Source organism: Rhamphochromis sp. 'chilingali' (genome assembly GCF_963969265.1).
Source record: "Rhamphochromis sp. 'chilingali' genome assembly, chromosome: 9".
NCBI lineage: Eukaryota > Metazoa > Chordata > Actinopteri > Cichliformes > Cichlidae > Rhamphochromis > Rhamphochromis sp. 'chilingali'.
In genome coordinates, this window is record NC_137936.1 from 4,707,901 (window position 1) to 4,723,423 (window position 15,523).

At 42.6% G+C, this 15,523-nt stretch overlaps 1 protein-coding gene across 1 annotated transcript; it reads left to right on the forward strand.

The window, feature by feature from the left end:
- The first annotated feature begins 629 nt into the window (after positions 1 to 629).
- Positions 630 to 15,512, forward strand: acad9 (acyl-CoA dehydrogenase family, member 9). The gene is made up of 18 exons (XM_080890807.1): positions 630 to 897; positions 1,888 to 1,981; positions 2,108 to 2,209; positions 5,539 to 5,645; positions 5,722 to 5,822; positions 7,247 to 7,325; positions 7,411 to 7,582; positions 7,670 to 7,743; positions 7,824 to 7,899; positions 7,988 to 8,058; positions 8,158 to 8,277; positions 8,359 to 8,487; positions 9,840 to 9,919; positions 10,072 to 10,198; positions 10,273 to 10,350; positions 11,234 to 11,362; positions 13,171 to 13,243; positions 13,527 to 15,512. Exons 1-18 carry the CDS (start codon positions 718 to 720, stop codon positions 13,625 to 13,627), a joined length of 1,893 nt encoding a protein of 630 aa, XP_080746933.1. The 5' UTR covers positions 630 to 717; the 3' UTR covers positions 13,628 to 15,512.
- Positions 15,513 to 15,523: the final 11 nt, after the last annotated feature.

The following is a 15,523-nucleotide window of genomic DNA, read 5'->3' on the forward strand; positions in this document are numbered from 1 at the left end:
GGTTTCTTTGCAGAATACGTCATCTAGTGGAGTCCTGCATGTATTGCTATGATACGTTCAAGTACCGTCGGAAAATTCGAAAAACCAATGGCACTAGTATTCATGACGTACACGAAATTTAATTTCTTTGAAGGTCTTGTGCTTTCCAACTTTAAATTCGAGGGCTTATAGTCAGCGAGACGGAGGATCATGGAGTCACGTATGGGTTTGTTTTTGTTTTTTTCCTGGGATTGCTCTACTTGAAAGCTACAAATACGAATTGCATATTTTTAGTAATAAAACATGAGTGAACATATACATTATATACAGATAACATGGTAAATAAAATAAAATAAAATTCAACAAACACTTTTTAAAAGTCACAGTCTTTATGACCGCGGTCTTCTGTAAAGAACACGTGAAAAATAAAAATCAAAGTTGGTAAGAGAGTTATTTTTTACAAAGATATTGATTTTTTTTTGTAAACACAAACACAAACAAAACAAAACATAATTTTTATTCAAAGTTACACTACCAGTAAGCTCGGTATGTATGTGTTAGAAGACCCATAGAAGACCGTTCACATTTGTAAGTCTGTAGTTTACATGGGTCAGAGAACGCCTCTCGAACATATCTCTTACGTCATCAGCATGGGACAGAAACGGGTGAAAGGTACTTTGCTGCTTGGGTTCGGGAGCAGACCGATGGCTGTATGAAGTAGAGATCTTTGCTAATAGAATGATGAACATGAACAGATTAATCGTCTCTCGAACCTTTCGAATCGGAGAGCGGTTGCTTGGCTGTCACGCGAGGCATGCTGGGCAAGAAGAGCTGAGACTGCAGCAGCGGAGGAGCATTAAAACTCACTGCAGACACCTGGCGTATGCGAAGGATCTGTTCCTCGGTCAAGTGAACAAGGTAAAGGAAAAGAGCTGCCAGAAAGCCTCTCCAAAGTTAGTGACGGGCGGAGGAAGTCGTCTCAGAAAAGACTTTGTACTTTAGATGATAACTATATTCAAAGCTAACAATCACCAGCGTTCTAGCTTTGAAAGAAGTATCGTTTACGAAACAAAGGGCCTTAGACGCAACACCAGAAAAATAAGACGCATAAAATGCAGGGAAGCTTGAAAAAACTGAGGCTGAGGCACTGTCACACCTGTTTGGGGTAAATGGTGAAAGAGACTTTAAATATCTACCCAAAGTAAAACCAGCTACAGTGTAGGAAGGTCGGTTTATCTCACACAGTGGAAACGTCTTTCTTTAGAGTCCTCCATGTTGACATGAATCATCACACCGTTCACGCTTTCAGTCTCCCTCTATAACACATCCCAAGGCCTCTCTGCAGGATTTGTTTCTGGAGTCTGGAAAAGGCCATTAAAAGAGGGTAAATCATGGCGATAAAGGGATGCACATGGTTACCAACAACCCTTACAGTGCTGTGATTGCTTCAAGGATCTCAGAGTGTGGAGAGAAAAGATTCCCTACACAGCAACATCAGTCTTTACTTTTGGCACAAGGCAGGTCAGCACAGGGATGCTCTTGATTCACCACACCAGCTTTTACTTTTCAGTCACGTTTCTGCTGCCTGCAGTCTTACAGTTCTGTACCTGCCACTCACTGCGTGGTTTCTGCACCATTCTGAGTAAACCCTGGATGCTGATGGGCAGGTGAGCTGGTTCAGAATCATTTAAAACCAGCCCAGGCCACAGTCAGAATTACAGACATGACCTTTTTCTCCTTTCTCATAGTTAATATGAACATCAGCTTTATCTGCAGGATTTCATGCTTCACACTGTCACCACATGATTGATTAGAAGCATATAACTATAACACAAAAATATGACTTGGACGGTAACATAGATGCATAACCCTGTTACGATCTCTAAAAAGGCCTGTTTCGTTCTCCAGGCTGAGGTCTTCCCTTATCCAGAAATTGGAAATGATGAGGTGGAGGAGATAAAGCAGCTTGTTGCACCGGTAGAGAAGTTCTTCAGTGATGATGGTGAGGTGGGAATTGAGTACATGCACGTGATTAATGACTTTCAGATATGATTTATCAGAGGAATTAAATGACTGACATTGGAATTGCTGGATTTTGTTTGTTTTTGTTTTGGGGTTTCTTTGCCAGTTGACTCAGCAAAAATTGACAGAGAGGCCACAATTCCCCTGGAGACTCTGCAGGGGTTGAAGGATCTCGGGCTGTTTGGAATCATGATTCCTGAAGAATACGGTGAGATGATTTTAACAAAGCCCTTCTAAAAGATAGTCTCGTGTCTCGGGATCCATCTGAAAATATGAGTGAAAATTGATTTCAAAGCATTTTTGAGATGAACTTTAACTCCACCCGACTTTGCCCCAAAGTGAAGTTAGAAGTTAAGAGCAATGTTCTGGACATTATACTAATACTTTGATCTGTGTTGTTACTTATTTTTACATTCTTTTATTTAGGGTATTTTTTAAGGACGACACCTCCCTCATATAATTTGTGTGACTATGTAGCTTTTATACACAACTCTTCTAAGGCTACTAGTTAGTTTCAACATTGCACTATACATAACAGATGGATGCAGCTCCTTCTTTCTGAAAAGCAAAGCCGGTGAAGCAGTGCCTGAAACTTGCACTCTTTTCATTGGCCAGCAGAGGGCAACTTCCTCCTGTGGTTGCAGAAAAGAAGTCTGATTGTGTGGACACCCGTAGTGGCATTTATTTCAACTCACTTTTATTTATTTATATATTTATACAGCACCAAATCACAAGAACAGTCACCTCAAGGTATTTTATATTGGCAGACCCTACAAAAATACATACAGAGAAAAACCCAACAATCATATGACCCCCTATGAGCAGCACTTTGGCAACAGTGGGAAGGAAAAACTCCCTTTTAACAGGAAGAAACCTCCGGCAGAACCAGGCTCAGGGAGGGGCGGGGCCATCTGCTGCGACCGGTTGGGGTGAGAGAAGGAAGACAGGATAAAAGACATGCTGTGGAAGAGAGACAGAGGTTAACAACAGATATGATTCAATGCAGAGAGGTCTATTAACACATAGTGAGCGAGAAAGGTGACTGGAAAGGAAAAACTCAATGCATCATGGGAATGCCCCGGCAGCCTACGTCTATTGCAGCATAACTAAGGGAGGATTCAGGGTCACCTGGTCCAGCCCTAACTATATGCTTTAGCAAAAAGGAAAGTTTGAAGCCTAATCTTAAAAGTAGAGATAGTGTCTGTCTCCCGAATCCAAACTGGAAGCTGGTTCCACAGAAGAGGGGCCTGAAAACTGAAGGCTCTGCCTCCCATTCTACTTTTAAATACTCTAGGAACAACAAGTAGGCCTGCAGAGCGAGAGCGAAGTGCTCTAATAGGGTGATATGGTACTACAAGGTCATTAAGATAAGATGGGGCCTGATTATTTAAGACCTTGTATGTGAGGAGCAGGATTTTGAATTCAATTCTGGATTTAACAGGAAGCCAATGAAGGGAAGCCAAAACAGGAGAAATCTGCTCTCTCTTTCTAGTCCCTGTCAGGACTCTTGCTGCAGCATTTTGGATTAACTGAAGGCTTTTCAGTGAGGAAGTAATAAATGCATGAACTAGTTTTTCAGCGTCACTCTGAGACAGGATATTTCTAACTTTAGAGATGTTGCGCAAATGGAAGAACGCAGTCTTACATATTTGTTTAATATGTGCGTTGAAGGACATGTCCTGGTCAAAAATGACTCCAAGGTTCCTCACAGCGTTACTGGAGGCCAAGGTAATGCCATCCAGAGTAAGAATCTGGTTAGATACCATATTTCTAAGCTTTTCAGGGCCGAGTACAATAACCTCAGTTTGATCTGAATTAAGAAGCAGAAAGTTAGCGGCCATCCAGGTCTTTATGTCTTTAAGACATTCCTGCAGTTTAACTAATTGGTGTGTGTTATCTGGCTTCATGCATAGCAGTGAAAATGTATGTGATGCCTTCTAATGATACTTCCTAATGGAAGCATACATAATGTAAACAGAATTGGTCCTAGCACTGAACCCTGTGGAACTCCATAATTAAACTTGGTGTGTAATTGGATATGATACAAACCACAACCACCAACCTTTGGTTTCTCAGTCAGACCCACATTTAGCTCATAACAGCTGGTTTCAGAAAACCAAGATGGCAACATTCAAAGCATGACGTCACAGTGGCTGGATCCATATTTTATATATAATCTATGGTTTCAAGCTAGTGATTTACACTAATGTGCTGGAGCTGTCCTTCATTTCTTTACATTCTGCTCAGAAAATGGGAAATACACGGAGAGATTTATTGAAATGTGTAAACATAACAAACACAGTTTGTACAATTCCAATAATGTTGGAACTCCATATTCGTATGACTGTCTGAACTATCTCAGGCAGCTTTGTTTAAGTGTTCTTCAGGAATATCTCTCCAGGCTGTTTGGATGATATTCAAAGCTCTTGTTTGGATGTCGGCTGCCTTTCGTTCTGTGTTGATGATCTCGATAATGTTGGGGTCTGGGCTCTAGGGAGGCCAGTGCATGACCTATAGTGTGCACTGCGTCTTTGTCTCTCCAGGTATGGCTTTACTGCGCTGCTACTGTGTTTGGATTCATTATCATGCTAAAAAATGAGGCAGTTGTCAATCAGATGCTTTCCAGATGGTATTACATCTGGTCAGGAGGTTGCAAGCTAGTGTTCACTTAGTGCCAGCCAACACTGGATAATGGAAGGGTTGCATCAGGAACTACATCTGGCATCATATCTGTGCCAAATCAAATATGTAGCTGCACCCACTGCGGGGATTTAACTTCCCAGAACATTTTTTTTAATGTATGTCAGTTTAAAACAAAGCATTCATCTCGTGGCACGGCTGATGACAATTGTATGGTATTAGAGAGAAGCCCAGCAATCCCCTGTAATCAAGCACTTTGCAACTGTGGGGAGGAAGAACTCCTTTTTAATTGGCATATCCAGGCTCAGTGATGGCAGCCATCTGCTATGGCAGGTCTGGTGTTGAGGATAGACAGAAGAAGAAGAAGATCACAGACTCTACAAACAGCTTTGTTTTACACATGGAGACATGAATCCCAGAGCGCAGTTTAAAATACTGAAATACTGTTTGAATGGACTTTAAACATTTAACGTCATTACTTTATGAGTATATTAGTATGTTATCTGCTGTTAATCAGCAGCGTTTCAAGTATCAGGTCAGTATATTTGGGTGTATTTTATGGCACAAGAGGTTCAATTAAGCTCTCACACTTGACATCTAAATGGTACTCTGTCTGAGCTCAGCGCAGAAATGCTTTAATGAACAGGTGGCATGCTGTTAGATTTAGATATGGTTCCTGCCTCAGTGCAGCTTCTACACGTACAGATTCAAGTCAAAGCTACATATCGACCGTAGTGGGGTTTCCCTGAAACATCACTACGATCCTGACTTCATCATGGCTCCACAGCTGTCTCTCTGACACATCCATGCTAGATGGAAATGCAGAAACTGCCCCACTGCGAGACACAGTGGGGCAGTTTCTGTTTTTATTGTTTATCATTTGTTTTTCAATCCCAGGGGGTCTTGGATTATCCCACACCATTTATGCACGACTGAATGAGATCATCGCCTTAGACGGCTCCATCGCCGTCACACTGGCTGCTCATCAAGCCATTGGACTGAAGGTAAAAATACAATACGGAGTTGTGTCTGCAATGTGGACAATCTGGAGGATTTGCTAACACATTTGTGGGCTCTCAGGGGATCCTGATAGCAGGCAATGAAGCCCAGAAGAAAAAGTATCTGCCCAAGCTGGCCTCAGGGGAGCACATCGCAGCTTTCTGTCTGACAGAGCCCGGAAGGTAAAGAACACCATGCACATGTCATCCGCAGCGTTCTCCTCTGTGGCTCCAACTCTGCTCATACAGCAGTGAAGCACAGTCTGATGAACACAAATAACAGGTTATCTCTACACCCACTGGCCACTTCATTAGGTACACCTGTTGAACTATTATTAGAACAAATATCTGATCGTCCAGTCACAAGGCAGCAACTCAATATCAGAGTCATTTAGGCATATAAACTCGTTCAAACCCAGCATCAGAGTGGGGAAGAAGGGTGGTTTTAGTGCCGTTGAATGTGGCCTGGATCTTGTATCTCAGAAACTACTAGGATTGTCTCATACAACCATCTGTAGGGTTTAGTCAGAAAAAGAGAAACTATCCAGTGAGTGACAGCTGCCTGCGAGAAAATGTCAGAGGAGAGTCGCCAAACTGCTGTGAGCTAAAAGGAAGGCAACAGTAACTCAAACAAACACTCACTATGCAGAAGAACATAGCTCTACGAACCCTCTATGAACACACAACATTTTGAACCTTGAAGCAGATGTGGTACAACAGCAGAAAAGCTAACAAACAGAAAGCTGAAGCTACATTTCACACAGGTTTAACAAAGCTGGACAGGAGAAGACTAGTAAAACATCTGAGGTAGGCGGCGTGGCCCCTCTAATTTTTGAATAAGATAACCTGAGAACGAGGTGACGTAGGTACAGCTACTGAAAATCTCAGACGAGCAGTGATCCTGGAGATCTTGACCTCAAAATCAGATGTCAGCTTTCCTAAAAATCACATTTATTCTACGTTTGCATCTACTAGGGGGCTGTGGGGTAGCCTGGCAACTGTCAGTAGACTCCCAGTATGAAAACTGTCAGTGTGCGTCAGGCTCCATCCAGGTAACTGGCTGCAGTTTACGTTTTAAAACCCAGCAACCTGAAAATAAGCGTCTCAGCTGATTGTATCTGCAGGTTCATTCTCAGTCACTGCTCAGCGTTGACGCCCACAGGGCACCAAACGGTGGTTAAAGATGGCGGTTACAGGATTCAGGACACTGTACAGAGCACCATGATTACAGCCTAAATCAGGACATTGTTTAATCAAGATAAAGACTGATGTCACAGATGTTGAATCACTTCCCAATGACTTTAGAAACACTATGTATTTATAGAGACCATTAGCTGTTTGGATTGGACTCCACAGAAACACCCACAGAACCCGTGTTCCCACTTTTCCTTCCTCTGATTAGTACTTGGTGATAAAGGCTCATTGTGTTATTTGCTTGAAGTGAACTAAACAGTGAGGTTGTTTTCAAGTCACTGCAAGCCAAAGTCATCATTGAAAACCCAATGTGATGCATCAGCCAGCGTTAACACAGTGATGATGGCATCTACGCCATGTGCCTGAGCACGTAGCTGTCTTTGCTCCACTGACACTCAGCCTGTCCGTTACAGTGGCAGTGACGCAGCCTCCATTCAGACCCGTGCAACCCTGTCTGAAGATGGAAAACATTACCTGATCAACGGCTCCAAGGTGAGAGGAACAGTTTCCACCAAGTTTTAATTCAGACTTCAACTCAGCCTCTGACTGAAGCTCCTGACTTGAATCATGTTGTCAGATCTGGATTTCAAACGGAGGCATGGCGGACATCATGACCGTGTTCGCCAGGACTGAGGTGGAAGTAGATGGTGTAAAGAAAGACAAGATATCTGCATTCATCGTGGAGAGGGCTTTTGGAGGGATCGCCAGCGGCAAGCCTGAGGACAAACTGGGCATCAGGGGATCCAACAGTAAGCCTTTCATCAACACTTAAAGGCAGTTTGATAGACGCTGGGCCATTTTCATGTCATTTATGTTTCAACGCTGTAACCTTTCAGCCTGTGAGCTGTCCTTCGATAATGTCCCAGTACCAATAGAGAACGTGATCGGAGAAATTGGAGGTGGATTTAAGGTAAGCTCTAAAGCCAGCTTCATCTGTCTACACAACGGAGATTCTGTAATATTTGTAAACATGTGCTGCGTGTCGGACAGATCGCCATGAACATCCTGAACTCGGGGAGGTTCAGTATGGGCAGCTCCTGTGCTGGAATGATTAAAAAGCTGATCGGTAAGCACTCAGCTGTTGTTTTAACTGGGTAGCGGTTGTGAGTGTTTTAAGTTTATTAAGTCTGGCTTCTCTGTCTGGCCTTCTGTAGAGCTGACATCTGAGTATGCTGCTACCAGGAAGCAGTTTAACAAAAGCCTGAGTGAGTTTGGTATGATCCAGGTATGCTCTCCCCTCACTTGGAAGCTTGTGACACCTTCCAGTCTGATCAGAAGTCTGATCAGAAGTGACTAAATACTGTGATTTCTATGCTTTCTGTAGGAGAAGTTTGCAATGATGGCCCTCAATGCCTTCGTGATGGAGAGCATGGCATACCTGACAGCAGGGATGATGGACAGACCGGGCGTTCCAGACTGTTCTCTGGAGGCAGCCATGGTCAAGGTACCACTTGCTCTGTCGTCTGTGTTCAGGTGAAACTTTTATGAAACTACTCACGGTGTGTGTTCCTCATCTTCGGTACAGGTGTTCAGCTCGGAGGGAGGCTGGATTTGTGTGAGCGAGGCTCTTCAGGTGCTCGGAGGTCTGGGTTATACCAAGAACTATCCCTTTGAGCGCTTCGTCAGGGACTGCCGCATCCTGCCCATCTTTGAGGTACTCATACATAAGTGTTTAAACTCTGAGGGCTAGATATAGTCTTGGTTTGTGCTAGAGTGAAACCGTATGTATTTGTTTCCTTTTCAAAAAACGAATCTTGCCTGCCCTTCAGCTTTTTGCCCAGCCATAGTTAAGATGAACTCTGTGCCCCCCTCTCCTCTCCATGACACACATCAAAAAACTGTTAACAGTTCATTTGTTAAACCTTGTCTTCCAAACTGTAATGCTGTATCAAATCCCAGTATTTTTATGGTCATTGGGAATTTGAATCTTCTGCTTAACCTTGTCAGGGTCGCTGGAGCCGATCCCAGCTGTCTTAGGGCGAGAGGCAGGGTACACCCTGGACAGGTCACCAGTCTGTTACAGGGCTAACAACACATAGAGACAAACAAACATTTGCACTCACATTCACACCTATTATCCTAACCCCACTAACTGCATGTCTTTGGACTGTGGGAGGAAGCCGGTACCCGGAGAGAACCCATACAAATATGGGATAAACATGCAAACTCTACACAGAAAGGCCCCAGAACTGGAACTGGAATTGAACTCAGGACGTCCTTGCTGTGAGGCAACCACTGTGCTGCCAAATTTAAAATCCTTGTGTGAAAGATACTGGACTGTTGAGACGGTTCATTCTGTCAGCAACCACCAGGTGGCATATTTTACTGTTGAAACAAAGCTCTTAATAGATGAAATTGAAGTAAACAGTTAATTTTGAGGTGAAACACATCATCTTCGGGCACTTTACATAGAAAGCTCCAGACCCATCATTATCAAAGCCCCTCACTGTGTCAGTCAGTCACACTCACTGTTACTGATAGAAAGTTTAAAATTTGAAAATACAATGTAGCAAAATTCCCTGCTTACCTACAGCAGAGAATCCCACACACTCCTACACGCACACCTGCGGGGTACAGTGCGAGGGAAGTTCAACGCGGCCATCCGTTCTTCGTTAGTCAGAGATAACAGGTTTCACTTTGGTGGTTATTGACTGTGCAGCTGAGGTCGGCTTGGTTTGTGTGTTCTGTGATTAGAATCAAGTGTATAAACATTTTCTGCATCACCAAATCAGTACATGTAACTTTACAGCTGGGCTTCATTTGTGATGTGAGTATGGTACAGCCTAACAGCCTGCACGAATAAAACGTGCTCCCCAGCAGAGAATCAGCATTTCACTTAAGACATGCAGTAAATAAAAGAAATCGTTAAAACGTCACGTTTCCAGCTGATTTTGAAAGCAAAACATTGCCTGCTCACAACCGAGTTCTCTGTTCAACCATCAGAGAGCCACTTCCCGTGACACAGAAAACTCTTAACTTAAGTCCAATTCCACTGTTTGCTCACAGGGTACCAATGAAATCCTGAGGATGTACATCGCTCTCACTGGAATGCAGTACGCTGGCAAAATCCTCACAGGGAAAATAAAGTAAGAATCTGAAGGTGTTGTTGAGGTTTGAAGGTTTTTGCTTTTAAGTCCTACATCGCCCCTTCTGTTAGTTGTGTTGTGTTCACACTTCCTAAGAAAAATATGGAGCTGTTTGCCTGTGCTTAGAGGCACGTGGTTGTTTGTGCCCTCAGGGAGATGAAGAAAGGAAATATAGGTCTTGCGATAGGCATGGTCGGCAAGAAACTGAGGACCTCGCTTGGAGCTTCAGTAGACCTCGGCCTGACGGGGAAAGATGGAGTGGTGCATCCCAGCTTGGAAGTAAGAGAATTGTGGTGTTAGATGAGTGAAGTGTTTTTTGTCGAAGCTCTTCAATCTTCTGTTTCCTTTTGCAGGACAGTGCAAAGAAGCTGGAGCAGAACGTCAGCCTGTTTGGGTCGACTGTGGAGAGCCTGCTCTACAGATATGGAAAGGTAGCGTTTGATTCTGGAAAAGCAGCTGTGGGATTTTCCCGCTCAAAGCTTTCCAGTTTCTATGAGCAAATTTCCCATTCATCATGTAAATATGAAAGTTGTTTCATAATGAGCGGTGGTGTTTGTCTGTTACACAGCTGCTTCAAATTGTGTTTCGCGACTGTGCTTTTGTAATCACAGCTTTACCCAAAGAAGCTATAAACCTTTTGGTAGCCGGAAAGTTTTCCAGATTCTCAGTTCCTGTATCATTTGACTGGTTTAGATCCAGCACACACAAACTTTCCTCAGAGGACTTAAATGTTTGCCAAGAGTTTGAATATCGAGGTTCAGGCTGCTTACATGTAAGAAAATAAGCAGTGAAAAGTTTAAAGGCTAACAGCACATGCAAATCATTTCTTCTTCTCTTTAATGATATTTTCAGGAAATTGGGACAAAGCTATTAAAGAAGATGGTCTCATTGCAGGCAGGGTGGAGGAACTGATGCATTTAAGTAGAAAATTGTTGCTATGGATCAAAGCCGTGCTCTAACAGCTCATGCTGTAATTGTACAGTGTCATTACAGGACTGATTATCTGTAGTGTTACAATGCAGGGAAAACTCATTCCTTAGCTCTACGTGTTAACTGCCCATCAGCCCCAAGCTGCTATTTCACTCTGAAATCTAGATGGAAATGGAAACTATGTCAGTTTATTCATTTGATTAGTTTTACTCACATGTTTTACCCATGGCAACAGGACAACAATAAAGCTCGATGCTAGTTAACCGTGTGCTTCTTCAGTACTTGCACAGTGACTCGACTAGGTTTTCGTCACTAAAATACAAAAGCTAAAGTTGAGGTAACTGTCCCTCACATGTCTCTCCTCCTCTCCCCCGATGATGTCAGACCATAGTGGACGAACAGCTCGTCCTGAAGAGGGTGGCAGACGTGCTGATCCACATGTACGCTATGACAGCCGTCCTGTCCAGAGCGAGCCGCTCCATTAGCATCGGCCTCAGGAATCACGACCACGAGGTTTGTACGCTCTGTGCACACTCACACAGTTTAGAAGTCTCGCACACGCAGAATAAATATTCATATTGAACTTGTTTGTTTGCCACAACGAGAGCAGTTTTCCATCGATCTCATAGGATTTCTGTACACATCACTTCCTCTGTGTTTACGCTGTTTAAGGCTGACAGTAAACAGCTGCCTCACTTAGCCCACACTATAAGCATCGGTATGTTCACTGCAGAGCCTGCAGCAGCCCAGCTCACACCTACAGCGGCTGAGTTAATGTTTTCACGTGCGTGAGGAGTCTGTAAAGAATTGGAGTTTACACAACTGTAATTTCAGCTTGCGTCTTAGTGTTGGAGGAAAATGCAGCAGGTGAAATTTTGAGCCATGCCAACCACTTCTGGACAACATTTCAACACGAATGCTAGAGAACTGCTCATCCACATTTATCGTAAGAAACTAAAGACAAAAAGATTCAGATTAAATCGTGTTCACTTGTCCAGCTGTCTCTGTAGGACCCACTTTGAGTTTTCGACCGTCAGCATGAGGACACTTTGGTTACAAGTAGTTTCTTTTGGCAGTGTTTCCCTTGAACGGCTCATTGGAGGGGCCTAACCGGACAAACTTTCTCAACGTATGACGAATCACATTCAGCAAAGCACTTACTCAGGTCCCCAGTAACACACATGCCACGTACACATGAAGTGGACCGGATGTAGAGCTTCCTGATTTATTAGTAAGATGCAAGAAGAAAATCTCCCAAACATGCAGTGCAGTCACACTCTGCTGTTGGCCAAACACTCAAGACTTTCACACTAACAGCAGCATAAAGCAGGATATGTCTCAGCTCTTTGAGGTGAATTACAAATTTAGTCACACAGCCAATCTTATCAAATTTAATCCTTTTTCATTATCGTATTGTGTAATTGTTTTGAACTGTGTGTGTGTGTACACAAACGTCTACCCTAGTTATTGATATGGTATAGTGCTTTATTTGTGAGTTTGATGGTTACCACCCAAACTGATGTTTGTGGCTAGATTAGTTCTTTGACATCACACAGATGAGGTTTCTACAGGAGCACATGTCATCATTCACACATTTCAGAGTCTAGCAGCTCGTGTGAAGTTTACTTTGGATGGTTCCAGCATTACGGCTCATAATCAAAGTCCCCACGGAGAATTTGAACGTGATTTTTATTCCTCACTATTAGGCTCTATTAAATCGTATAATCTTATCTGGTGTGGTTTGTTTTGGCTGTTTTCACTTACTGCAGGACAGCGGTTCCTTCTGCAAACAATTAAAACAGCTCCACGTCTGTTATTCTCTATTTGTGTGTTTTTCTTTTCTTTTTTTTTTTTCCTTTCACTTGCTGACGTGTTTAATTAGGCTTTTGATCAGCTTGTGTTTAGACTTGTTAAATAAAACTCGCCGTCACTTTTATTACTTTCACTTTACTATTTGATCGAGGTAAAAGCTGTAGCACACTACCTTCATTTGAACAGCGGTTGTTCCTGGAGCAGATTTAGGTGAAGGGCAGGACGATGGAGTGTAAAGACGACTGAAAAAGAGTCCTGTTCGTAATGAGAAACAGCGATGCAAAACAAAACCTCAACACAAAGACTTTAAGAAAGAAAGCCTTTAAAGAGGGCAGCGAATGCTTCATATTATCCTCTGTGTTTCAGATGGGCAGCGCTGTGCTGTCTCTGCACTGTAGTTAAAAGCCATAAATGTGAGGGTGCACGCAATACACCTTTGGTTTTCAGTAATTATGTGTACAGTATTTGCAGATAGAGGTGCCAAATGTTTACTGGTGTTGCTTTTTTAGGTGCTGCTTGCGAACACATTCTGCAACGATGCCTTCTTTAAGAACAATTACTGGATGGTTCAGCTGCAAAAACGTAAGTACAACACAAAACGGTAATTGAGAACAGCACCGTGATCCGTGTGGGACTTTTTTTTTTCTTCTTTCAGCAACATCTTAGTACAAAAGACTTGCATGTGTTGTGGAATTTCCCCACCAAACAGCACATACCAACACTGGAACCACCCGCTGCTTTTCATTTTCACACCGTGCACTTTTTTAATGACCTCTAAGCTAACCAGCGCTATGATCAAGTGCTGTGTTTACGTCTGATCGGAGTGTGTGGCGTGGTTTGTGATTCTTGTCTCAATTCGTTTCAGACTCTCCTGAGAACAACGATGCCAACATCAAGAAGATTGCCAAACAGGTCCTGGAGAACAGAGCCTACATCTGCTCTCACCCTCTCGAAAGAACTTACTGAGCTCTCCACTGAGACCATAATACTGTTTCCTGTATTCTGATTGGACTATTTTGACCAGTCCCAATGATGCGTCTCCAATCTTGTATTAGTGGTTGTTTTTACATTCAGTAAAACATGAAGAGATTAATATTAGCTGTTTTATATTAATAATAACTTCAGTGGGTCAGACTTCTACTCTGATGGCATTACATGAAACTCAATCCTAAGTGCTCTTTCACTTTAATGCTATAATGAATAATTTTGCAGGATAGCAGTTTTAATGAGCCTGTTTGGACACCAGGTTTTCCTGAATGGCTGACCTTTACTGTTGTTTAATGCTACTTTTGAAACCTGAAGATGCTCCTCTCCCTGTCTGTCAGAGGCAGGGCAGTCCGCTTGTACAAAAATGAATGCTGCTCACAGAATCCACTGTAAGAGGCAACAGAAAAAAAGCATATATTACTTCAGAAATCTTTCTTTCATTTCTCCAGCATTTGCCTTTTCAAACAGCACTTGAGCTCACTTGTAGTGGTACTTGCTGTACTGAGAGTTGTGTCTGGGAAAGGCGTTTCTTCCCAGGCTGCAGGCCACGCATGGGCCTGGAGCCAGAGGCACTCTCTCCCGTTCCTCTGCTTTGTTGTCAGCAGCGTTCATCACGGACAGTTGAGGAAAAGGCTGTAACACAAAATGCAGCTCTTGGCTCAAAGATTTCCTCAGTTAGGTGCAAGAAGAGCCACGACGATAAAAGAAAAACAAGTATACAAGATCTAAACTAAACATGTGTAGCATAAATGGCCTTTAAAGTTGCATTTTTGTTAACACTTTTGTGAACTGCTGTAGCTGGAAAAAAATGCATGGGACTTCAAGTGGACATCAAAGTAGCGTGACAGGACCTGGCCATCGGATCCCCAGCTGTCTGCGTCCACAGTGGATTATAATCTAGGCTTAATGTGTTTTTGATTGATTGATTGGTTGATTGATCATACTTTATTCATCCCGAGGGAAATTGGGTTAAGGCTGCCAGCCGTGCCAGCGCCATCACTATTTTGTCACTATGGCTAGTTTCTCCTTCCATAGCAACCTCCTAAACAAGAAGCGCTAGCTTCTGGACTTCACTGAGGTACCACCTTTGCTAATTTAAGGGAGTGAACCAGACCTCTAGTCCATAATTGTCTAATCTAGCAAGTTTGTGCTCCAAATTTGGAGAGTGAAATTATTCAATTTTATTTATACAGCGTGAAATCACAAAAGTTGCTTCAAGGTATTGCAAGGTAGACCCTACAATAATACATACAGAGAAAAACCCAACAATCCTATGAGCCCCTATGAGCAAGCACTTTGGCGACAGTGGGAAGGAAAAACTCCCTTTTAACAGGAAGAGACTGTGTCAATAGACACACAGTGAGTGAGAAAGGTGACTGAAGAAGAAATACTCAATTGTGGGAATCCCCCAGCAAGATACACCTATAGGGTCACCTGATTCAGCCCAAATTATATGCTTTAGCAAAAAGGAAAGTTTTAACCCTAAACTTAAAAGTTAAAAAATACCTTAATTCCAAGCTGGTTCCATAGAAGAGGGGCCTGAAAACTGAAGGCTCTGCCTCCCATTCTACTTTTAAATACTCTAGGAATTATATTAAATATTAAAAGTATTTTATTAATATTGGATTCATTGAGTGTTCATGTATTACACCTGTACAGTTTTGTGTTGCTGACCAAGCATTAACTGATAATCTCAGCCTCTTGTCTGGTATGGTGACTTCAGGGTCCCACAAAAAAAAACAAAAAATGCATCTTTGACACAGGTGACTTCACAGTTTTATATACAGTCTATGCTATTTGAAACTGAACCATGTAATATATGAAAGATTTATCCAATAATAATAAAAAAAATCTTGATTATCAAGCCATTTGTCA

Excerpts from the sequence above, each read along its gene's own strand:
- acad9 (XM_080890807.1), top strand. The coding sequence starts at position 718 with ATGATGAACATGAACAGATTAATCGTCTCTCGAACCTTTCGAATCGGA. Across the intron at positions 7,583-7,669 it reads GGGCATCAGGGGATCCAACA|CCTGTGAGCTGTCCTTCGAT; the intron begins GTAAGCCTTTCA and ends GTAACCTTTCAG. Across the intron at positions 7,900-7,987 it reads AATGATTAAAAAGCTGATCG|AGCTGACATCTGAGTATGCT; the intron begins GTAAGCACTCAG and ends GGCCTTCTGTAG.